This window comes from Capricornis sumatraensis, chromosome 19 (genome assembly GCF_032405125.1).
Source record: "Capricornis sumatraensis isolate serow.1 chromosome 19, serow.2, whole genome shotgun sequence".
Lineage (NCBI taxonomy): Eukaryota > Metazoa > Chordata > Mammalia > Artiodactyla > Bovidae > Capricornis > Capricornis sumatraensis.
This window is the reverse complement of record NC_091087.1, coordinates 63260456-63285423: the sequence shown is the minus strand read 5'-3', so window position 1 is coordinate 63285423 and position 24968 is coordinate 63260456. Positions and strand designations below refer to the sequence as shown.

The 24968-nt window shown below is 35.3% G+C and overlaps 1 protein-coding gene across 3 annotated transcripts in view; it reads left to right on the top strand.

Moving 5' to 3' along the window:
* PPP4R3A (protein phosphatase 4 regulatory subunit 3A) overlaps positions 1-24495 on the top strand; it is a 33992-nt gene extending 9497 nt beyond the window's left edge. The window contains exons 2-15 of one of the 3 annotated variants that reach the window (XM_068991476.1): positions 818-873; positions 3938-4036; positions 7533-8150; positions 11271-11348; positions 11440-11556; positions 11978-12094; positions 13771-13902; positions 14004-14106; positions 15542-15700; positions 19501-19670; positions 20525-20667; positions 21314-21504; positions 21923-22149; positions 23302-24495. In XM_068991476.1, the coding sequence (XP_068847577.1) occupies positions 818-873; positions 3938-4036; positions 7533-8150; positions 11271-11348; positions 11440-11556; positions 11978-12094; positions 13771-13902; positions 14004-14106; positions 15542-15700; positions 19501-19670; positions 20525-20667; positions 21314-21504; positions 21923-22149; positions 23302-23412 (2321 nt within the window). In that variant the 3' untranslated portion in view covers positions 23413-24495. Of the gene's footprint in view, positions 1-817; positions 874-3937; positions 4037-7532; positions 8151-11270; positions 11349-11439; positions 11557-11977; positions 12134-13770; positions 13903-14003; positions 14107-15541; positions 15701-19500; positions 19671-20524; positions 20668-21313; positions 21505-21922; positions 22150-23301 lie in introns of all 3 variants that reach the window. The other 2 variants (XM_068991475.1, XM_068991477.1) reach the window with 2 other exon arrangements.
* Positions 24496-24968: the final 473 nt, after the last annotated feature.

Here is a 24968-nt window from a genome sequence, read left to right as displayed (position 1 = left end):
AGAGAGGGGAGGGAGAGGAGGGATGGGCTAGGAGTCGGGGGTTAGCAGATGCTATTACATATAAAATGAGTGAACAGCAAGGTCCTACGGTATAGCAGAGGGAACTATATTCACCCTATGATTAAATCATGATGGAAAGGAACTTGATAAAGTGTGTATGTGTGTATATATTTATATAACTGAACACTTGGTCTAATACCCTGAGTCTTATGATACTGTGATACTGCCAGGGGAAAAACAGATATGTGCAAATTTGCTTGTTCTGAGAAGTAAGTTGATAGTTTGAAGATGGAGAAGTTTGGTGATTCCTGTATTAAACAAAAATATAAGATTTTCTGAAGGTGAATCACAATTTGGGGATGTACTTGGTCAATGAATCATCCCTGATGTTTTCAGACTTTTATCAGTAAATTCTTATTTTAGCCAGATTTTATTTATAATGCTAATTTGCATGTTTTATTTGCATTTCTCTCATTATTGGTGTATATCAGAGGTTTAATCCCAGATCATCTGGCTTCACATTGTGCTATTTCACTACCTTTGCTGCTCAGGAGTTTGTTAGATCTCTATTAGCATCCAGTACTCATTCTTTAGTTGATTGTGTCTGTCCTGTTAAAAGTAAACATGTTGAAGTGAGCATTTCTTGGGTTATAGGCTATTACATTTAAAGTCGTATTTTTTTTAAAGTAATATTTCCTGTATGAAGTTGTATGCGCATCAGACCTTCAAAAAGGAAATGTGTGTATGTAAGGGAATAATACAGTGTTGCTGCTTTGCAGTTACATAATGGAATGTGTTTTTCCCCCCTCTTTCCTAGGTTCTCTACTTTTAGAATCCAAAATAAATCCAAATACTGCATACCAGAAACAACAGGTAAAATTTTGAAGATGTTGTGCTGTATCTTGAATATTATCGTCTCAGTTTGATGATTAAATGAAAATTTACCATCTGATTCCTTACCATGAAAAATTGGAGCAGTTTACATGTTTTGCCTATCTAATTCCAAAATACAGTTCCAGATATTTGAGCCTTATTTCTCACAAGTTACATCTAAAATAACTCAGTTTTCTCTCCTAAAGAGAATTTAAAAAGTGACCACTGGTAGAATAATCAGCTCCTTTCTTTGCTGTTGTGAATGCTAGTAGTGCAGGAGGAACATTCGTATCTCTATACAGCGACTTGGTATAAATATGAATCTGATTTCTTACATAGCCTGAGTAGGACCTTATAATGATGTAACAGTTTTTTAAGAACTTTCAGTTTGAGTAAACTGTCTTGTACCCTTCTGATGCAAGAGATATCTGAAAGTAAATCTCTCAATGCCTACAAGCACTATCACCAAAATTGGTATGTATTCAGAATATACAGATAGATAATACTGAGTTCTCTACAAAGCCACTGAAATTATTATCAGTCTTCTCATTGCTCTGAAGGTACAGATATAAAATAACTTTAAAAATATTACCAACACATTTATATATATATTTATAAATGAATTATATAAAGTGCTTTTCATTGACCATTAAAATACTATTAGAGGGAAGTTAGTTTTACTTTACACATTAGATGATGCCTAAAGGTTGTGACTTGCTTGAGGTCACACAGATAATACACAGGAAATTTGATATTTATTCCTAAGTTTATTTAATGGTGTTTTATTTGTCCAGCAAGCATTGGTACAATATGAAATATTTTCTTGATGGTTTAATGGTCTATTAACACTATTGTATTTGTTGTTCTTAAGAAAACTTTCAAGTTCTATGGGAATGGCTGGAGGCTAGAGTATTTGATTTCGATGTTCGATACTTAAATTCACATTTTGAGGTTTCAGTCAGCTGAAGAGTAAAAGCACATCCTTAGAAAAAGAAAAGACTGAATCTGTTTTGAGGATGAATGAACAAATCTATATGTTTTAACCTATAGGTTGTTGGATGATAAGCAAGATGATTTGGTGAAAATTAGGCTCTTCAAGGAAAACAGAGGAGCAGCCTAAAAATTTTCAAACTTAAAAATTTGTTAAATGGATCATTAAGGGCATATTTCTAGCTGTGCCCTGATTACTCCTCCAGGTGATTCATAATATACACTGTAGCAGAACAGTTGCTTCTAGTTGTATTAAACTCATTCCTAATGTGGTAGTGGTTTTAGACTTCTTCCAGTGAATCTTATGTTATTACCAATTTTCAAAACAGTATGTATTGTCTCATTTATTTAAAGACAAACTGAGGTTCAGGGAGGCCACCCAACTGAGTAATTTCTTCCATGTTGATCTTACACTGTTAATGTAAATTATTTTGAGTTTGAATAGCTACTCAGTCACTGTGGAACAGACTGCTTGCCTGGGATCGCTAGAAGTTCTTGAAGGTAGAATAAAAAGGGCTCTTTGAGTTCTTTTTTTTAAAAATTCTGAGTAAGACTTGTGGATTTATCCTGTAGTGATGCTGCACAACCCAGTTAGAGGCTCATTTATCTACTTCTGGCTGGCATCACTTTAATTTAGTAAGAGATTATTGGTCTCATGATTGATAGTTAAATGATTGAATAGAATTTATATGAAGTTTAGCAGACAGATTTTTGAACATGGGATCTGTTTGTGTACAATAAAGTGCCCTTGCCAAGGTAGTAAAAAGGATAAGAAATAATAGATCCTCTAAGATACCTTAAAATACAGTTGGGTTTCCTCTTCACTACGGGAATCTTAATCATTCCAACCAGATGCCCAGCTCACCTTGGCATGGCTTTTTTCAGTTACTTATTAATCACTTTGAATTATTTTTCTTTATATAGTCAGTAAGTTTGAAAGGGCTTCCCTGTTGGCTCATATGGTAAAGAATCCACCTGCAATGTAGGAGACCCAGGTTCGATCCCTGGGTTGGGAAGATTCCCTGGAGAAGGGAATGGCAACCCACTCCAGCATTCATGCTTGGAAAATTCCATGGACACAGGAGCCTGGTGGGCTACAGTCTGTAGGACTGCAGAGTCAGACACAACTAAGCGACTAACGCAAGCTTGAAAAGATACCTTAAACCGCATCAGTATTATACCATGCGTACTGTAGAATGCATCCTGTACTGCAGCAGATGCCGAGTGGGCTTGCCATTGGGATTGTAGTCCTGCTGAGGTGACATCTTTAGTAAAAACTGTTCATTAAACTTACTGTCATAAAGTCAGTATGAAAAAGAAAGGGGTCCTAGGGTCAGACACAACTGAGCAATGTCTCTTTCACTTTTCACTTTCATGCATTGGAGAAGGAAATGGCAGCCCACTCCAGTGTTCTTGCCTGGAGAATCCCAGGGACGGGGGAGCCTGGTGGGCTGCCGTCTATGGGGTCGCACAGAGTCAGACACAACTGAAGCGACTTAGCAGCAGCAGCAGGAGCATCTTGCTTCTTGAATGTTGGTAAAAGTTAAAAAAAAAAAAACCTCTGTCCAGATAAATGCTCACATATTACAAATTTAACTGATCATGTCAAGGATGTTCCGGGCCTCAAGTGCCCCAGGTAAAGAACACTGGATACTGACAGTTAGGAGGAGGAGCTATGTTTATTTTATTAATCCCATCCTCCTAACATAGCCTTGTTATTAAAATACTCAGACTTTCTCTTTGGGCGTTTTGACTAGAGCATAAAATGTGACTGAATGTGCAAGCAAACTGATGTGATTTTAGTTTATATCTTTTGATACATTTGGATTGTGTGCTCAGTTGTAGTGCCTTTCACATATGGGTTCAACTTTTCCTTAAGGAGAACATTGTTTTCATTTTATAGATTGGATAAAGTGAAGTGTAAAAGAACATTGAAAATGACTGATATCAATGTTGCAAAAAGTAAAAATGAGTACTGTTCTCATTTCCCTATTGTTTTGTTCATTTGCCTTTTACTTTAAAGTAGTTTGTGATAATATATGTTAATCATTCAGACTTCTTTTTTTCTCTTAAGGACACTTTGATTGTATGGTCTGAAGCAGAAAATTATGACTTGGCCCTCAGCTTTCAAGAAAAAGCTGGATGTGATGAAATTTGGGAGAAGATATGTCAGGTAATTTAGAAGTAGAAAATCAACATGCTTTCATTTTAAGCATTTTGTTTTTTGCTGTGCTTTAAGCTAATGCCTTATACTTTAAAATGCATAGAGATACATTGCATATAGATTAGTGCTGTCTATGAAAAACTTGATGTATAGAAAAGCACAATTTATTGACACCAGTGTACCCAGTCCAGACTTTGCTGAACTCCAGAGTTTTATATTCACCTGCCTTTCAGAGCTGTCCTCCATGAGTGCTACTAGCATCTCAAATTCAGTAGTCTAAAACTGAGCATAAACTCACTGAGATTTGTTCATTCTCCTCTCTCTCTCGTCTCAGTAAATGCCATTCAGTTGCTGAAGTCAGAAACATGTTTATCCTTCCTTCATCCTCTCTGTCCATTCAGTCGTTAAACTCTTAAGTCTTCAGTGCATTCATTTATCTTCATTTTCACTGCTGTTGGTTTACTAAGCTCCCATCATTTCTTGCTTGGTTTATTGCATTCATCCCAGATCTACACAGCTAGAGTATCTTTTTTAAAATGGAAGTCTGATCATCTTACTCTTTGTTCAGTAATTTCTTGGCACTCTTGACTATCTCTTCAGTTTCATCATTTTTGTTCTCGGCTGATTCCAGAATTCCTTAGTGGTTCTAGTACCTCAGTCTAGTGGTAACATCTCCACAATCTTTTGTGAATGGTCATTGATAATGCACTTTAGTGGCTCAAGCTGTTTTCTCTTCTTAAAGACTCATAGACCATTATATTCTAAGGATACTTTCTCTATCCTCATGTTTATTTTATCTGGAGAAGAAATAACTTTCAGCAGATTCTTTAATTCATTGGTTCTCAAGGTGTGATCCTTAAACCAGCAGAATGAGCATGACCTGGGATCTGATAGAAATGCAAATTATGAGACCTCCATCCCAGATCTGCTGAAGTAAAAACTCTATGAATAGGTACCAGTAATTCTGTTTTAGGTAGGTAGCAGTTTTAATAAGCCTTCTGGGTCAGATTTTCTCTGTTTAAAGGGCAAGGTAGTAAATATTTTAGGCTTTGTGAACTGTGCTGTTTAGCTACTGTTTAGCTCCTCAGTTCTGCTGTTGTACTGAGAAAGTAGTCATAGATGACAAATGGACATGGTTCTCTTCCCAGTACATTTTTATTAACAGGCTTGGCAGTTGTCTGTCAGTGCCTGCTTCAGGTGACTCTGGAGAACCATGACATTTGAGAGCCACTGCCTTAATAGACTGTAGAAGCCTGTGTTCTTGAGACACAGGTTTTCCTTATCTTGCAGAGTTTATTTCCGCTATACTGTTCTACTCAGTTGTGTTTCATAAATTAACCTGTTTAGTTGTCCCTTTCCTTCTCTTAACAGGTGAAAAACTAACATAGATGTATTTATGCCGCCTTCATGTTTTCTTTGCTTTCTGCCCCATACAGTTGTTTCTACGGCATATTCCTCTAGATTTTGTCATTTGGAGTTCTCCCGTAGAAAGAGATGAAGTTAATGAGCTCAGGGTGGTGCTGAAAGTATCTGTTATTCACACAAATCTTGTTTCCTCTTCACTTTCCTGAGATGAACAGCCCCACCCTGCACACAGTCTTTCATTAGGCTAGTATTTAACTCAGACCTGGATTCAGTCTGTTACTGTCAGGCCTGGGTCGTCTTTAAAATTCTCAGACCTTTATTGTACTTTTCCTTAGTCTGTAACACCATAAATTCTTCATTTTCTCTTGGGACACTAGTAGTACTTGTATACTTTTCTCTATAGTAACATTCCTGGGAATCGTGCCTACTTTGTTGTTCTTTTCTGATATAGTTACACGGTTCATGTTCAACATGTCATTTCTCAATGACTAATGACCTTGACTGCACATCTTTTACGGTCTTCACATTCTCGTTTTCTTTATATCCAGATTGACTTCTGAGATTTACCTTCTCCAGGAAAGCTCTTTGTTCTAGCTTTGCCTCGTTTCCTTTTAAAATTTTCATTCTCAAATTGCTTCTGTTCTGAAAGCAAGACTGAAACATACTTGTCAAATATTTAAGAGTTTCACCTTGTTTCCCTAAGCAGATCAGATTCCTAAACACAGGCCTTTTTGGATTACCTGTTCAGTCTTCATATTTGCGAGTTCACTCAAGAAGATATCATTTTCAGTACAGTTACAGGCTCTCATCCCTTTTCATTTGATTTTGTAATCAGACGCCTACCATGTTTCTATAGGTAAAGCCATAGCTTGAATATTAGGAGTCTAAAGCTGTGGTGAGATCTTATGTAATTTCAAAAATCCAGAGCCAACTTGAGACCATGCCAGGTACAAGCTGTGAATGTGCCTGGCCTCCTTTTAGTGTTTCTGCCCAGTGGATTAAGGTCAAGATGGTGTCACCTTGCAGCGTATTTCAAGACTTAGTTCAGGTCTTCTTCCCTTCTGATATCCATCAACATCTCTTAACCATTCTAAGCAGTTTAAGTTTGTTGGTCATTTCATATGAGGCCTATTTTTTCCATCCCTTTGCCTTTCAGTTCGGCCTTTTGAGCTGGTTTAATGCCAGTGTCAGATTATAGGGCCAAGAGAGCAAAACTCATTTCATTGCGAAATATATCGCTGACCTTTTGTAAAAAGTTTCTTTTACTTTAAATTATATTTAATTGTGAAGACTTATAAGTTAACTTTTTATAATTAGAGTCCCCTACACTGACATAAGGTTGGGATTTATGACAAACTTCAGAGCTTCTAGGGGATCATGAAAGGTAAAGGTCTGGATGTGTAGAAAGAAAAATTTCATGGTTTGGTTACTTAACTTTAAGCAGGTATTCTTAGGGCATAGCTCTACTACATATAGGTTGCAGTTACTTTTTGTGTGGTTTTATTTTTATGTGAGTGCACTTGTTTCCAGCTCAGTTTTTCTTAATCATATTTTTGGGCTGCCAACCAGCATTTATACCAAATCAGTGACCCACTTTGGTCCAAAGCCAGTTTGTACATGCTCTTTTCCCTTGGTTTCTAAATTAACTGATATTAAATATTTTTCTTATTGCTTACAGTGATACACATTTTCTATGGTCACAGCATTTGTTTGAATTTTACTTAAACTTTGAAGAGTTTAATGGATGTACCATAGCATAATGCTAGGAATGTTTCTGGGGTTTGCCCTGGTCTGTTGATGAATGGGTGTTTTACCATCAGGCCTCTTTATTATGGGTCTGCAGGGCACTCTTAAGTCACAGTCACCGATACTTCAGCAGGTGTTAGAATGTTTCCATTGCTGATAAACCTTGTATTTATGAGGAAGCTCATTACATTTCTGAACTTTGAACTTCTTTAAAATTAAAAGTGTATTATTTATAGAATAATGTGCTTAGAAAAGCAGGCATTTGTGTCAAGTTTGAAGAAAGTTCTAATCTTGGAAATCATTATAGTTTTGTTATACGTTTCTTATATCTAGGAATATCATTTAGATTTGCTTTGATTATACTTCTTCAGCTGTTACAAATATTGTTTAACAGGTTCAAGGAAAGGACCCGTCAGTGGACATCACTCAGGACCTTGTGGATGAGTCTGAAGAGGAGCGTTTTGATGACATGTCGTCACCAGGTTTAGAATTGCCGTCTTGCGAATTAAGTCGTCTCGAGGAAATTGCAGAACTTGTGGCGTCATCCTTACCTTCTCCCCTGCGTCGTGAAAAACTTGCACTAGCACTGGAAAATGAGGGTTATATTAAAAAGCTCTTAGAGCTTTTTCATGTGTGTGAGGATTTGGAAAATATTGAAGGACTGCACCACTTGTATGAAATTATCAAAGGCATCTTCCTCTTGAATCGAACTGCTCTTTTTGAAGTTATGTTCTCTGAGGAATGTATCATGGACGTCATTGGATGCTTGGAATATGATCCTGCTTTATCACAACCACGAAAACATAGGGAATTTCTAACAAAAACAGCCAAGTTTAAAGAAGTGATTCCCATATCAGATCCTGAGTTGAAACAAAAAATTCATCAGACATACAGAGTTCAGTATATACAAGATATGGTTTTACCTACCCCTTCAGTCTTCGAAGAAAATATGTTGTCAACACTTCACTCCTTTATTTTTTTCAATAAGGTAGAAATTGTTGGTATGTTACAGGTGAGTTAGATCATTTTTTTTTTTTTCTGCTTAAAAAAATGCCCATTGCCTTCAGCAAAAATTTCTGTTCCTTTAGGCACATGAGTTGAATTTTATTTTTTGTCTAAAGGTATTTACTTTGGTGATATTGCAAGAGATTATAATATATAATACTGCAGAACACAGAAGGTTGTGTTTGGATTAGGGATGATAAAGGTGGTTTTTTAAAAAATCTAGCTCAAAGAAATTATAGAGAAAGGATCTGAATGAAACAATTGAATGTAGAATTTTAGGGATATTAAACTATCAATTAGGCATAAAACGGAATAGATTGGAACAAGAAAGAAAAAATAGAAGCCAAAAAATATGTCATTAAATATAGAATACAAATTCTATAAAATTTGGAGAACTCTGGGGTAATTATTTACTAAAGGTCTAGCTTTAGGGTCAAGAGAATATAGCAGAGGTTGGCAAGTTACAGCTGTGTCTCTCCCTTCCAAAAGACATGCTTTTGTAATGAATGAGAGTGTGGGGAGGTTAGACTTGTATTTGAGTTTCAGCTCTGCCTGTTACTTAATAGCTGTGTGACTTGGGCAACTTTCTTAATCTCTTAAAAGTTTCAGCTTCCTAATCTTAAGGTTGGTGATATTAGTATCTACCCTATAAGGTCATCTGAAGATTAAATAAGATGCATGCTTGTAAAGCACTGAACATGATACAAGACTCTTGAGTATTATTTTAAATATCTGTTAATCGCCTATTAAACGTAAACTCCAGATTTTCTTTTTATAGTATGCCCAGTCTCTCGGGTGTGGTGTGTTAGGGTGCTTGCATCAGAATTACCTAGGATGCATCCTGGATTCTGCACAAAACACACAATCCAGATCTCTGAGCTGGCTGGTAATCTGCATTTGTAGCAGCCCCAAAGTCAGAGAATCTCTCAGTAAATTATCCCATGGTGCATGAATTAGTCTAGTCCAACTGAAATATGTCTTCATAGTGCCAAGATTTGTGAGTTGCATACCTGCTGTGTGCTTTGTTCCTACCCAGAATATTGTAATAGTAACATATATGTGATGTGATTTGAAAGCTATAAGACCTTACCCCAGATCTATAAATAAAATAATTATTTGGAACCTGGATTTGTTATATTAAAAAATGAAGCAAATAAATGTCAGCAAGAGCTGCTTGGTAGCATATGTTATGAATAAAACTGTAAATATAATTTTTGTCTATTTTTAGAAAGACTATATTTTCAGTGACCCGGTTTTGTCACTATATATATATATATATACACACACACACACACACGTATATATATAATATACACACACATATATATACACACACATATATATAATACAACGTACACACACACACACCCATGAATTCAAATAAAAAGGTCAATTTTACCAAAACTGCTTTTCTGAAGCTAGTGATAAGTCCAGTTCATGTTGACTAATTTGACCTATTTTTCATTCATTTAAGAAAATGATACAGGCAATACAATTTGGTAACTACAACAGTATTCCTCTACATAGTGTATTGTGATTGATAATGGAAGGAGGAGGGTTCTGGTACTAATGTTCATTTGTTCTTTGCTAAGGAACTAGTTCTTGCCAGCTACCTAACAGATCCTTTGTTCTGGTGTAGTTTCGATTCCTGGTTTCCTTGGATAGTCCTGAGTGCTGTTGGTCCTTCTATTTAGCTCCACATGGTTCTCGTTTGTTTTGTTTCACAGGGATCTGTCACTTGTTTTTCTTGGGCTTCAGACCGGTAAAATGCCAGTTTTACTCATTAAATATGAATAATTTCAAGTTAAGTTTTGTTTCCTTACAGTATGCTCTGTAAAATGCTGGCTGCCAGCGCTGTGGTCCTTCTGTTCTCTTGTTGCTGAGCATTTATATCCAAAGTGCTGCTGTGAAGAAAGAGTTTTACAAATTTTTTGACAACGAGTAATTAAAGCAGGTTCTTACCCATCTTTTACATGGTCATAAGCCTTACCATTGACTGGTTATATTCTGTGTAATACTGTGGAGCATGCTTAATTCTCTATACTTTGCAGCAGTGCAGAGATTGTTTTTTAATCATTAGATTTTTATTTGGGATATATTATATCTGAGTTGGATCTTGATATTGGATGCCATTTGAGATACGGCGTATGTATTGTAGAAGTAAAGGTGGGAATAACTAATTTAGTATCACAAATGTTTCTTGGGCACTTACAGTAGTGAATATGGGGTTTATAAACTAATGGGAGATAACTCATAGGCCTAACTGTAGGGCGTGTATTATTGAATTTGCTTCTACTTGATGTGGTAGTATGGAATTAAAACAAAATTTTAACTAAAAATAGTGGCATAAAAAATTGAACAGGCAGTCAGGAAGGCTCTACCCACCTCCCTGCTAACTGTGATTGAGCTTTGGGTAAATTTCTTAATCGTGTCTCAATTATAAAGAGGTAAAAATAAGACAACATATGTTGTTTCCAAGTTCTGTACTTTTTAACTTTTACATGCTCAGATTAGTATCCTATAAGAGTATCATTTGACTCATTTTCAGAATAATTTGATTATGTGTTAAATTATTGTGTATGTGCAAATCTTTAAATAATGTTTCTTTAAAAGTTCTGAATTTAGCTTTTTAAGTAATTGAATCATTTCTGTTTTTAAAATGTGAAGGAAGTTTTATCTTCATTTGAGAGGTTATAGAACCGTAACTTCTAAGGTTAAGTAAGGTTATGAAACCCTATGAAAACGATGCGTGTATAAACCATGTTTGTTTTTGTAAATAAAGTTCTATCTAAACACAGACATACTCATTCACTGACATTGCCTATGGCCGCTTCCTATGGTAACAATTGAGTAGCTGTGGTAGAGAATGCAAAGCATAAAATATTTATAACGTGGCCCTTAGAAAAATATAACGTGGCCCTTAGGAAATAGAGCCTTGCCGAAATACAAAGGATATCCTTATAAATGCCCAATTTATCCTTTAATAGTTTTTTCTTTTCTTTTAAAAAACAGCATTGTCAATACCATCTCCCCTTTTCTAGTTATTACAATTTATATCTTCTATAATAGTATCTTAAAAGTATATTCTTACTATTAGCATGATTAAATTTATCCTTTGATTTCACAGGAAGATGAAAAATTTCTGACAGATTTATTTGCACAACTAACAGATGAAGCAACAGATGAGGAGAAAAGACAGGAGTTGGTAAGAGATTTGATAAGAGATTTGACATTGCAGAGGGCGTGAAGCTGGACCGCACACCTTTATGATTGCTCACCCTTTTCCTTAATTTCAGGTTAACTTTTTAAAAGAATTTTGTGCATTCTCCCAAACGCTACAACCTCAAAACAGAGATGCTTTTTTCAAGACTTTGTCAAACATGGGTATATTACCAGCTTTAGAAGTCATCCTTGTAAGTTTATTTCTCCTTATACTTAATTACCATTCTAGTTTTAATCCACAAAATACTGTATTTTTTATGTAACATGCAACTATTTGATTATAGCCAATATTTAATATAAGTTGTGTATTACATAAAGTTAAAAAGCTATAAAGTCCTAGTATTAGATAGCCTGTAACACAGTACTAAAAGGACACTCACGGGAATTTTCCATATTTTTAATAATTTGTTAACTTTGCAGCCTATTCATTGAAATGTTAAAGTAGAAAAAGAAACAGGAATAGAAAGTATAACTACCCACAGAACAAGAACTTTACATATGGCAGAATTTCCTTGACCTCCCTTTTTTTTATTATTAGATTTTGGATTTATATAGGTGCAAGTTCCATCTTTTTATTAGTATAGGAGAAATAAGTGGTTTTTTTATCTGCAGGGCATGGATGATACACAGGTGCGAAGTGCTGCTACTGATATATTCTCATACTTGGTTGAATATAATCCATCCATGGTACGAGAGTTTGTCATGCAGGAGGCACAACAGAATGATGATGTAAGTAAGAAGTTAACAGAGCAAAAAATAACCAACAAGGTAAATATTATTTGCGCTAACAGTAAGTATACATGGGGAGCTATAACTATATTTATTATTCATCTTAAAGATTTAAATAATTAATGTTTGAGAGAAGTATAGCTATAATATCATGACTTATTCTTCACCTAAATTGACTCCTGTCTCAGTCTATAAATTGTCTTACAGCAGTTATTTGATAATGCTCAACTTAAATTTCTTTAAAAGTTTTTGAGATGAAGTTTCTTAATTCTGAAATAAACCTGCTGTATTGTGTTGTCTAAATCATTTAGTCAATAAATTGTTCTTCTCTTTGTTAAACTATGAATAGGAAAACATTGGCTTTGTTAGGGAGAGAGTCTCAAAATCAACAAGAATGAGAAGGAATGCACACACATCCCACCTCCATCCCCTGTAACACCCGTCAGTTTCAGAGTCAGTGAGAGTGTATCCTGGTGATGTGAAAGGTGCTTCCAGAGTCTGTGGTACATGGCGTATCTGGAAGCACTAAGTGTGTGTGCTCCGTTTTCAGATAATTAAACCAATGATCCTGAGTTTTTATTTCCTCCTTCCCCTATAAAATCTGGAAAGTACTTTGTTACTTAAAAATAATATCCTGCCCTGAATTCCTTCTTAAGGGATGAGGTAAAAAAGATACCTCTTAGAAGAAATATGTATGCAGAATTATACCCTGTTGTATTTTTACAAAATAGAAAATACTTTTTACTTTTTAAAAAGATCTTAATGTGTTGTGATGTCAGAATGAAGTGGAATGCCTAGAAACTTGTATATTTAATAATTTTAAAAGAAAATTATAATGTCAGGGTAGGTGCAGGAAGTGCCAGATTGAACTGTTGAATATTATATTTTGCTTTTATAAAATAGTCCTATCTTGAAAACCTAAATAAACATACAGGTTTTTTTTTTTTTTTTAAGGACTATTGTTGTTAGCCCTGTAAGCCACTAGTTGAACACACATCAATGTGCTTTATTCATGTGCTGTAATCTTCTTGATTCCCAGTCTTGATCATCATTTTCATAGACTGTCTGCATTTTCTCCTTGTCTGTCCTGCTACTGCATATATAGGCATGAGCAGAGATTTCCTCACTGAATCCCTCGGTTTTTATTTACTCTCTGAGCCACAAAAACCAATCATAGTAGAGGATCAGGAAAACTAACAGTCAATTTTCTACATCATTTGGAATATCTGTATTTGTTCTCCTGTGTGCCCTCTAAATAACACAATCTTATTTCCTCCAGTTTTAGACATTTAGGTATCAGCTATTTTTTCCTTAAATTTGTTTTAAATGGAAACTTTACATCATTTCCATAAATGGAGAATAGATAGTTACTATTTGCCATAAATAGAAGGAATCTATAGCAGTGAAAGAACAATATTACAAATTCTAGCTAAACATTCTTTTAATCAAGGGGATTTAAAAGATAATAGAAAAAGGAACTTTCTTTCATTTTGGTACTGTTTGTGTAATGTGCCTATACCATACTTAGGGAACCTGCTCACTATCCTATTCTAGTCTAGTGTTTGGCTTGCAGTTAACAAGATCCAGGCGTGATACAGTAGCATGTGTCATAGTATGTGCTCTTTCCATTCTCTCCTATAATCAGTGATCCTTATTATGTGCATTTTTCTCAACAGGATATTTTGCTCATCAACCTCATCATAGAACATATGATTTGTGATACAGACCCTGAACTTGGAGGAGCAGTCCAGCTTATGGGCCTGCTTCGAACATTAGTTGATCCAGAAAACATGTTGGCTACTGCCAATGTAAGCTACGGGCATTTTTCTCTTTTTCATGCTAGTATAATTTTTATTGCTGGTAGGAACCAGTGCAGTTAAAGTTCATGAAAGTGTTTTTGATTCCTTAGAAAACAGAAAAGACTGAATTTCTGGGTTTCTTCTACAAGCACTGTATGCATGTCCTTACTGCTCCCTTACTGGCAAATACAACTGAAGACAAACCTAGCAAAGGTAAGATAATATAGGTCGGTAGTTAAGTTCTTCGTTTTGAATTCTGAAACCCAAAAAGTTGGTGTTAATGTGTATTAGTCGCTCATTCGTTTCCAACTCTTTGCGACCCCATGGACTGTATATAGCCTGCCAGGTTCCTCTGTTCATGGAATTCTCCAGGCAAGAATACTGGAGTGGGGTAGCCATTCCCCTCTCCAGGGGATCTTCCCAACCCAGGGAACAAACCCAGGTCTGCTGCACTGCAGGCAGATTGTTTACCATCTGAGCCACCAGGAGGTCTACTAATACATTTTCAAAAGAGGTAATGTCAAGCTAAATTTCTTTTTTTTTAAGTGTTATAATCAGAGGTGGTAGAACTCTGAAAGGAAATACCAGAGATAATTTGTTGCTCTCAGTTTTAAAACAATTTTTTTGTTAAAGCAATATTTGTGTTTAGTTTGTATTTACATATATGAAACAAATGAAAGTAATTATTAGAGGATTGATTTTAAGTTATTTGTACTTCACATGTGTAGCTAGAGCAAAGCTTGTCCTCAGTATTAAACTTTTTTTTTTGGCATTGAGGATTATTCCAAGTTAGGATTATTTATTTCTCCATTTTATTCCTTTAGCTTGTGTGTGTCTGTGTGTGAGATTTAGAAAATAACAGTAGTTTTAGGGTCTGCATTGAGAAATTCCTTATTGAAGCTTTGACAATAAGTAATTTTGTCATATAAGTTAAATATGTTATATTGATAATTCATAATACCACTTTAAAACATGTTAATTTACCCTTTTTTATGACTCTGGAAGTAAGTCTTAGGAACACAATATATAGTAGGTAAATCTTGAGGCTTCCTTCCAAACCTACATGTTTAGTTCATCAAACATTTATTGTTAGCCCTCTGTGGGAAAGGCACTGTGCTAATCTTTAGGGGTTATGTGAAGGAAATTTTAAAAAAATGTGTGAAATACTTTTGGTGGCTTGCTGCCTGGTGAGGAAGATAAACCAGTGATTAGATTATAATGCAGTGTGAACTCAGTAATATGGAGTGAAAGGAGGCACAAATCAAGCACACAGAGGAGCAGAGAGAGCAGTTCATTAAAGCTGGGTGATGTCTGGTAGGACCTCCTGTGATACCTGCATCCGCTGAGGGACATGGTAAGACATGGTAGAGCATTCTCACACTTCGGAATAAAGCAGATCTAATAAATTTGTGTCTCAGTTGCCTTAACATTTCACACCTGGGTCTTATGACACTTAATTCTTCAGAGTTGTTTAAATTAGATGTGAAAAATGGGAAGCACAGTTCTTAGCACATGGTAGGCATTCAGTAAATGTTAGTTTCCTTTTCCTTAATTTGAACATATTTGGGTTAATAGAAAGGATTTTATTTGATTGAAATTTGGAGGGAAAATGAATATAAGCCATTAAGTATAATTGTATTTTGTTCAGATGATTTTCAGACTGCCCAGTTGTTGGCATTGGTATTGGAATTGTTAACATTTTGTGTGGAGCACCATACCTACCACATAAAGAACTACATTATTAACAAGGACATCCTCCGGAGAGTGCTGGTTCTTATGGCCTCGAAGCATGCTTTCTTGGCATTGTGTAAGTGTTGCTTCTGCTGGATTACTTATTGTCTCTGTATTATTGTGTTATCTTTCAGTCTTGCTGCCTGAGAAGAAAAGATCACTGATTTCAGGAAACCTAGGTTCTAATACTAAACTATACTGACAATGTACTTTTGCCACATTTTGAGCAGTGATTTTCCTAATTCTTCTTTCTCAGTATACAATAAAGATGTATTTTAAAGTATTACATTATTAAAATGACACCTTAAATCATTTTATTACCTTATTTATTTTTTACTTAGTATATATGGCATGATAGTCACAAATTAGACACTTGTGAGACTAGAATCTCACACTGTCATGAAGAATATATTCATAATTTGGAAAACATAGCTAATAGTACTAAGTTTCCAAAATGTGTTTTTTTCCTAAGTTACAGACTGCCTAGCACAAATGTCTACAGATGGTCCATTCATTAATTCCACAAATGTTTTCCCCCATTGTGTTACCTCAGGTATTTTAGAGCAGGGGTAACAAACCACAGCTGTGGCCAAATCCAGTCCGTGGTCTGTTTTTGCACAACTTGAAGCTGAAAAATAGTTTTATGTTTTTAAAGCATTGTTGAAATAATAAAAAAAAAGCTACAGAGACCATTTGTGCCCACAAAGCCTAGAATATGTATTCTGTAGACCTTTATGAGAAAGGTTTGTCAACTCTCAGAGCAACAAGTTCTTCTAACAAGGCTGTTTTAGTTATATGTTTTTCAAAAATTGACTTTAACTGTATTCATAAGACCCTAGTTTACTGAAGTGAAACATGTTTCTGAATTATAAATTTTGAAAATATCCTTAAATTTAAAAACATGTTATAAGGATATTCCTAATGTTAACTTACCATGTGAACATTTTATCTTTAAAACAGTATTAAAAATAGAAAGCTTAATGAATTTTTCTTAGAAGGAAGCCTATCGGGGTGACAGTTGTTAGAGCTGAATTATCTGGTGTGCATGCTGCAGTGTGCACTGAGAACACACGCGGTGTGTATAAAGAAGGGCTTTCAGACTCAGGCCCAGTTTCCTTACAGACCTACGACAGGAAGAGGGAGAGTCCCAAAGCAAGTTGAGAGGGAGTTAGTAACAAACGCCTCTTGAAATTTTTCTTTCACGTCTGGAAGGTCTTATTTGAGTGTGGGAAAGGGAGTTTGAGCAGATGGGACAGAATGGAAAAACTGAATAAATGAATAAATTGATTAGTTTTGTTTCAGTAAATTTAACACCTATTACCACATTTTATTGATTCTAAGATATGTATTGATACTCATATCAAGTTGAGTCTTAAAATTAATGACATGTTACGATTGGTAGTTTTTTTGTTTTGTTTTCTTAATAGTAGAAAAGGTTTTCTGTAATCAATGGCATCTTAGATTTGAGGGAGTATGGTACATACCTGATATTGGGATAAAGATGATTAAGACTTAGACTCAGCTGTCAAGTGGCTCAGAGTTCATTAGGAGGAGTTAAAACCAAAGCAACAGCCGCATTCTGTCAGGGTGTCTTTGGATGTATAGTTAAAATGACTTATTCTACCTGAATGAGGCAGATGAGGGAAATCTTGCAAAAATGAGTAAAATAAGTTGTGTCTTGATCATGAGAGAGGGTGACATTCCTGGTTGAATACATAATTCCGACGAACAGATGTTTATGCTTGCAAAAATCTAAGTTTTGTTTTATTAATATTTTCCAAACTAAGTTAGGCTATCATTGATTAAACCTTACTCTTAATATGAAAATCTATATGCAGAATGAAGTAAAGAAAAATTACGTGGTAGATGATTTAGTCAGTATCATTAGTTACATGTGAGGCAAAAAGTTTCAAACTTATAAGGTAAGATTTATTATTTCAGAGATGATTAACAGCGTTAAGAGATCCCTGGCATGCTAATGAAGGTTAGAGATGTGAGTGGAAGCAGAGTGCCACTTTTACATTGAAAATCCTACAGTTGTGCTAATTTGACTTATCCCAAAAGCTTTCTCTACTCTCCTTTGAGCAGCTTGACTTCATAGAACTCACTGGTAAATTTTTGAAAGTAAGTTTTTATTCAAGAACAAGAATAGTGTTTGGATATTTTTCATACAAGTTTCTTTTTGGGGAGAGGTATGGGTGGAAATAACACAATTCTTAATATAAATACATAAGGGCAATGAGGAGCAAAACAAAAAAGCCCATTAGAATCACATTCTATCCACCTTAGCAGTTTCTGAACAAAACTGCTGTTGAGATGGCAGTGGCGCCATCTGCATACTCTATCTTAGTGAATTCTAGAAAGGGAGTTCTTTTCACTTACCCAGGAAATGCATGCAGACCACGGGGTTTGGCTAGTGTGTGTGATGGTAGGACACAAGTCTCCAAAAAGCCTGCAAAGTTGGAGTAACAATTTTTAAGATAATAGCACTTGCCTTATTTACTAAAAGCTTAAAATTTGGCCTATTAGCATGAGTTCTGATTTTTATTCTGACAAATGGAACTGCCTAAGTTCCTCTGTCAGGCAACATTTAAAGAAAAAAAAATAATAAAGGCTCTCAAAACTCATTGTTAGGCTTTGACTTATTATCACAAAGAAAGATGATGCTTATTGTTTAAAATGTTTTATTTCACCATGCTTTTGTATTTGAAAATATTCAGTAGTTTAAAAATACTTTTAAACTATTTTGAACTCCCTGCCCAGTGTGTCTCTTTAGTAAGAGACACTCTTAAATAAGCTGGACTGTTAAGGCAGTTTATACTCAACTGTACCTAATTGGGCATTCACTTGTGGACCTCTTTTCTGCCAACTAAAGAAAAATTGAGCTGCTTTACTCCTCTGCCTTCCTACCCAGAAACCGTGTCAGCATGGTTGCCTGGCTACCTGCTCATGAAGGACTTGATTAATAACAAATTGGCAATTTAACGAGCCACTTCCATGATCTCCAAAGAAACCAAAATACAAACACAATATTTAATCTTGCCAACCGAAGACGATGTGACTGCATGAAGTGAGTATGCTTTTTTGAACTGTTTACAATAACTGGGGCATTAACTTACTGATAATTACGTTTAGGTGAAGAGGGCTTTGTTGAAGTCTAGCTGTCTGAGTATATTTGGATCTTGATGAATGGTGACTTAAGTAACTCCCCATACTTCAAGATGTAAATATACCTTTTAATCTGTAAGTTAAAGCCTAATTAATTGTAAAAAGGAAAACTAGGGAAAAAAAGCATACTCGCTGCAGCAAGCATAGAGGACCACATTTTAAAAGCATCCTCTAAATTGATTCCTAATCTATGGGAAGGCAAATTTGGGGTCCTGCAGATTTCTGTGGGTTTATGGCATTTCTGCAAACACATCGAAATACAAACCAATGTAAACCCATTAACCCTGATAAAAAATAATAAGAGTGTCCAAAAATAAGATCAAATTATAGAGTGGATTGCCCTAATATTTCTTCTGTTGTTCTGAAGGTATATACAAAAGGTTACATTTGGAATTTTCTCATCTGCAGTAGTATGATAGGTTGATTCATTTATTAGCCCAGTCTTATTTCTTCAGATATAAAATACATCTTGGTGTAATTAGTAACTTAATTCCAGAATTTTTCTGGCTGAGACTTGCGTTCTATGATGACATACACTACTTTTAGAATACATTTTTCTGATAACCCTTTTGTAATCTTTTAGGTTCATACTTCTGGAAGCAGTAACTTATTACTGCACGAAGAACTATGTTTATTAAATAGTTTTGGGTTTTTTTGTAATTCTAAAATACGGTATGTGATTTGAACAACAATACCTCTGTGTTTCAGGTGCTCTTCGTTTTAAGAGAAAGATCATTGGATTAAAAGATGAGTTTTACAACCGCTACATAATGAAAAGTTTTTTATTTGAACCAGTAGTCAAAGCATTTCTCAACAATGGATCCCGCTACAATCTGATGAACTCTGCTATAATAGAAATGTTTGAATTTATTAGAGTGGTAGGTTCTATGCTTTTTAGTTAGAATTTTTATTTTGTTTGAGAAAATCTAATAAGCATTATTGGTATTTTGGCTTTTTTGAGAGTATATTTGGAGAGAATTTCTGAAAGGAAACCAATGTTACCAAAAGCTTATGAGAGATTCAATTCCGACTAAGAAAAAAATGAAATAATCTCTCAGCAGCTGTGAATCCTTTGTAGAATAGTTTGAAAACTGATATAATAATGTCATATTGGTCATTTTAAGAAAGTGAAATTATAGTTGACATAGTATTTGGATATGTTTTTATTTTTTTAACTTTGAGGTTTTCTGGCTTTTTCTCGACGTTCCTCCATGTTTCTTAAGAGCAAAAACTTGATTCTTTTATGATATGTTTGCAGTTCTCAGACACTGGTGTGTGTCTCAATTATCTGTGGCATGCTTTTTTAAAACATTATGGTAAAATATACATAACAGAATTGGCCCTTTTAACCATTTTGAAAGGGTGCAGTTCAGTGGCGTTAAGTGCATTCACATTGTTTTGCAGTCATCACCGCCATCCATCTCTAGCACTGTTTTGTAGTGTGATTTTAAAATATATTTGCTCAGCCCAGACTTAACTGAATGAGAATCATCTAGAATGGAACCTGGGCATTTACTTTGGAAAGAGCCATGGATAATTCTGAGGTGCACCAAAAGTTGGGGGATATGGAAGTAGCCAGTATGTTATGCCCATTTTCATTTGTCCCTAAGATTGGATAACAATTTTATGAAATTACTATTCTGGGAGAGTTTATGAGTTCACTGCAGTTAAGCCTCATATTTTGCTAAAATAACATTTTCCCTATCATTTTGTATTATAATTCTTTTTTTAGGAAGATATAAAATCATTAACTGCTCATGTAGTTGAAAATTACTGGAAAGCACTGGAAGATGTAGATTATGTACAAACATTTAAAGGATTGAAACTGAGATTTGAACAACAAAGAGAAAGGCAAGATAATCCCAAACTTGACAGGTAGATTACCACATATTTGAACCTATTCAGGTTTATGGTGGCAGCTCTTTTTTGTTTATTATTTAGCTTGGCAAGGGAGGGGGAAATAAATGGAAGTTGTATTTTTCTCTAATGATCAATGTAAATGTTTTCCTGGTAATGTTAGGTGGATAGCAATATGACCTATAGACCTATCTCAGGCATTTATATCCAGTTAGTGCAAAAGAGAAAAAGCAAAGCAAAACACTGATATGACAGTAAGGCTATTTTTTGTGTCCAAAGTGAAATCAGATTATTAGTTTTTCTTTAATGTTACAAATTATTTTAATGAAGTTGTGTATCTTTTTCCAAACTACCTGAATTCACATACTTGTGAGATATTTTTAAATCCATAAATTAAGACTTAGTGTAATAACTGATCTGTAACAGTACAATTTTGATAATAGGGGTTTTGATTCCACTAATTAACACTAGATATGGTAGAGTGTAGTGTTTTGTTACTGTGCTGGGTAAAATCTGTTCTTTTTTTTTTTTTTCCCACGGCCTGTATGTCTGTGAATCTATAATATTCCATTAATCCATTAGGACTGTAATTTGGGACAATATCTGAAGACTAAAAAAGTCATTTATGAGTCTGTTCATTTTGTTTTCTTCTCTTTGCTCACAGTATGCGTTCCATTTTGAGGAATCATCGATATCGAAGAGATGCTAGAACTCTAGAAGATGAAGAGGAGATGTGGTTCAACACAGATGAGGATGACATGGAGGATGGAGAAGCTGTAGTGTCTCCATCTGACAAAACTAAGAACGATGACGACATTATGGATCCAATAAGTAAATTCATGGAGAGGAAGAAATGTATGTTGAAAAGATGGGCAGAGAAAAATGAAGGCTTTCTCACTCTAGGTTTATCCTTTTTTTCTTGACAGTGATTAGTATCTACTTTGTGTCACAGCAGATTTTAAAAGACTCTTGCTTTTATAGACTGTGGATTAAATAGCTCTGTTGTGAAGGTATAGACTAAATTTCCTTCATCTGACTTACATAAGATATTTCAGGAAGGGTAGAACAGTGAAGGTTTCTCCTTCCTTTCCTGGATAAGGATGCTTAGTATTTTGCTAAGCTTTGTTTCTAAGCTTTGTTCATAAACTGAACTTCAGTGTTGCTCTTGCGAAGGAGTAAGCTAGTTAATTACTGTGTTTTAGTGCCACCTCACTTGGAGGTATTTTAAAAGATGAGTACGGGTGACAACTATTGACAATATTCTCATTTTTAGTAAAAGAAAGTGAGGAAAAGGAGGTGCTTCTGAAAACGAATCTTTCTGGTCGGCAGAGCCCAAGTTTCAAGCTTTCCCTCTCTAGTGGAACAAAGACTACCCTCTCCAGCCAGTCACCTGCAACAAATCTGCCTGGTTCTCCAGGCTCACCTGGATCCCCAGGGTCTCCAGGCTCTCCTGGATCCATCCCTAAAAGTACATCTCAGACGGCAGCTATTACTACCAAGGTATGTTCCAGCTCTCTCAACACTAGTTGTCATGACTAGGACTCCTTTCAGTTACTGTCTTTTGGAACTGATTTTAACATTTGTGATAGAGAATAATTCTCCCACCAGCAGCTGAGAGATTTCTGAAAGTTTTTACGACCCCTATAGAAGTTTGAATATATTCTTATTTTGGCTGTTTGCATTTTAGAACCTTAGGCTCATACTTGCATATATCAAAACATTTACAGAAATTTTAAAGTTTATTTTCAATTTTCCCAATTAATACCCAGGTAAAGACTTCATGCGGAGAAGATAATTAAAATATCTGGACGCAAGGTTTATAAAAAAGAATTAACTGTCTACTATCACATTTCATTTAGGAAGGATCAGAATTTTACCACTAAAATATGGGACAAACATAATCTCTGAATAAAAAAAAATTTTTTTGGCCACCTTATGTTTCCCTGGACTAAGTAACACAGTGGCATTTGGAATTCATTGATCTACATCAGGTCTGATGTGAGCCATGGTGGTTTCTGGTGAAGGAGCAGGGCCTGGATGAAATGAGGAAGGAACAGGGCAGAATCACTTTCCTAGCCTCTGAGAGCCTGTCTGCCCTTATTTCTAGTGGTCTGTTTATTTTCTGTGGTTTTAATTTTGATACTGTTGAGACTGTGTTAAAAAATTTTAATGCATTAAGTCTTAAAACTTAAATTTTGAATTTTAAATTCAGTACTTAGTATTTATCTCCCAAGTGATTTCCAAGGATCATGTGAAAGTGTTAAGTTTATCAGTCGTGTCTGACTCTTTGTAACCCATGGACTATATAGCCTGCCAGGTTCCACTGTCCATGGGATTCTCCAGGCAAGAACACTGGAGTGGGTTGCCATTCCCCTCTCCAGGGGATCTTTCCAACCTAGGGATCCCACCTAGGTCTCCTGTATTGCAGGCAGATTTCTTTACCATCTGAGCCACAAGGGAAGTTCCGTCAACTGCTAAAAATTTATCATGGAAAACTTGGGAAATATGTAATAAATTTCAACTCCATATAGTCTCACCTCCCAGAAATAACCAATTTGTATATTGGGGTGGGAGGGTGTCCTTTGCTCAGACTTAAAACACGAGTATTAAAAAATGTAGTCTTTTCTTGAAATAATCCTTATTTCTGAACAGGGAGGCCTCGTGGGTCTGGTAGATTATCCTGACGATGATGAAGATGATGATGAGGATGACGACAAGGAAGACACTCTGCCATTGTCAAAGAAAGCAAAGTTTGAGTCATAATAGTGGCGACTGCCTATGATCAGCACCTGTCGAGAAAACTGGTTCTCTACCCCTCCCCACAACAACATCTCCAACAAAGCAGTGGTTTCTTGTGAATGACTGACACACCGATCAGCTCGCACACTTGACTTCTGCTCATCAAGTGCCAATTCAGTGGAGCAAGAGGAGGGGATATTACACATTTAGGGGAAAGACTTACACCTTTGAGCTCTCCAGCTTGGACCACACATTGCCCTTTTCTCAGGGAAGGAAATGGAAACAAAAAGCCAACAGGGCAGGGGGTTTTGTAAGTGGAACTCTGGTTTGACTGGTCAGTTGCTACAATCAGAATATGCTTTCTCGGACCATGTTTGAGACTCAGAAGAATAGGCTTTTCTGCCGTAATTCTTCACCAGTTAAGAATGCCAGCAGTTTCTTTGTATAAAGAGACCTGCCTTTAAAATCATACATTCTGAACATTTTAGTCAAGTTACAACAGGTTTGGAAAACTTCTTTGGGGGAGGGGCGAATATAAAGTTTCCTCTTTTTTATCTGTTCCCTTTGCCCTTCAAACTGCAGATTTTTTTTTAAGTGGGGATTTGTCCCTACTTGATTAAAGATTGAGTGGAATTCTAGATGTGGTCATTTGTGTCATAATTTTTTTGTTTCATTTTGTTTTTGATTTTTTTTTTTCTTCTCTGAGTGTATGCTTAGTTGTTGAGTATATATATTTGGGACCATTAAAATTTTTTTTGATGTAATATAACCTAACGTTGTGCTGGTACCTGTTTTACCATGTGTAATTTTTGTTCTACATTTCTTAATTTGTTTAGAGTTTTATGAAAGATGGTATAGTTTTTATTGACAAAAGCAAAGTAATCTTACAACTATGTGCATACAAAAAGCAATACTATTTTGTGACTAAATATTTTATATTAAAATTTACATCAGCAATTGTCTTGAGAATTCAGGGAAACAGAATGGAATTTAAAATTTCAACAGTTTTGTTAAACCTAGAAACGTGAAATTAGTATTCCAAAGAGATTCTGAAATTTCATATCTTGGGAAAAAATGATGGTACATTAAATCAAAATTGAGGATGAATGATTTAAGAATAACATACTGACTTTTGAATAATAAAAGTGAAGAGTAAGAGAAATTGTATTAGTTGTATTTTTCTTTCTCTTTTTTTTAACCGCTCCCTTTGGAATACCAGTTGGAGTTGTAATTGATGGTTCCTAAATAAATACCTGGCCAGAGGACCATCAGATACCACTTTATTAACAGTATTTTTTAAATAGGTTCTTTTTATTGTCTTAGGTGTGCTAAAATTTTAAGGAAACATAAATATCTCAGTTCCACATACCTTCACTTTTTTAAAGTGAAGATTTTAGAACTTAGGAAGAATGTATTTGCAAATGTGAATAAAAATTCATATCTAGGAAAAGGATACTATTTTAAGTATCGCATACTTTAACTGGATAATCTAGCGAGCACTGCGTGCTTCTACCTTAGCTCCTTTGCCAGCACTCAGTACATTGCGGTACCAAAAACAAGGCTCCATGGAACAGGCGAAT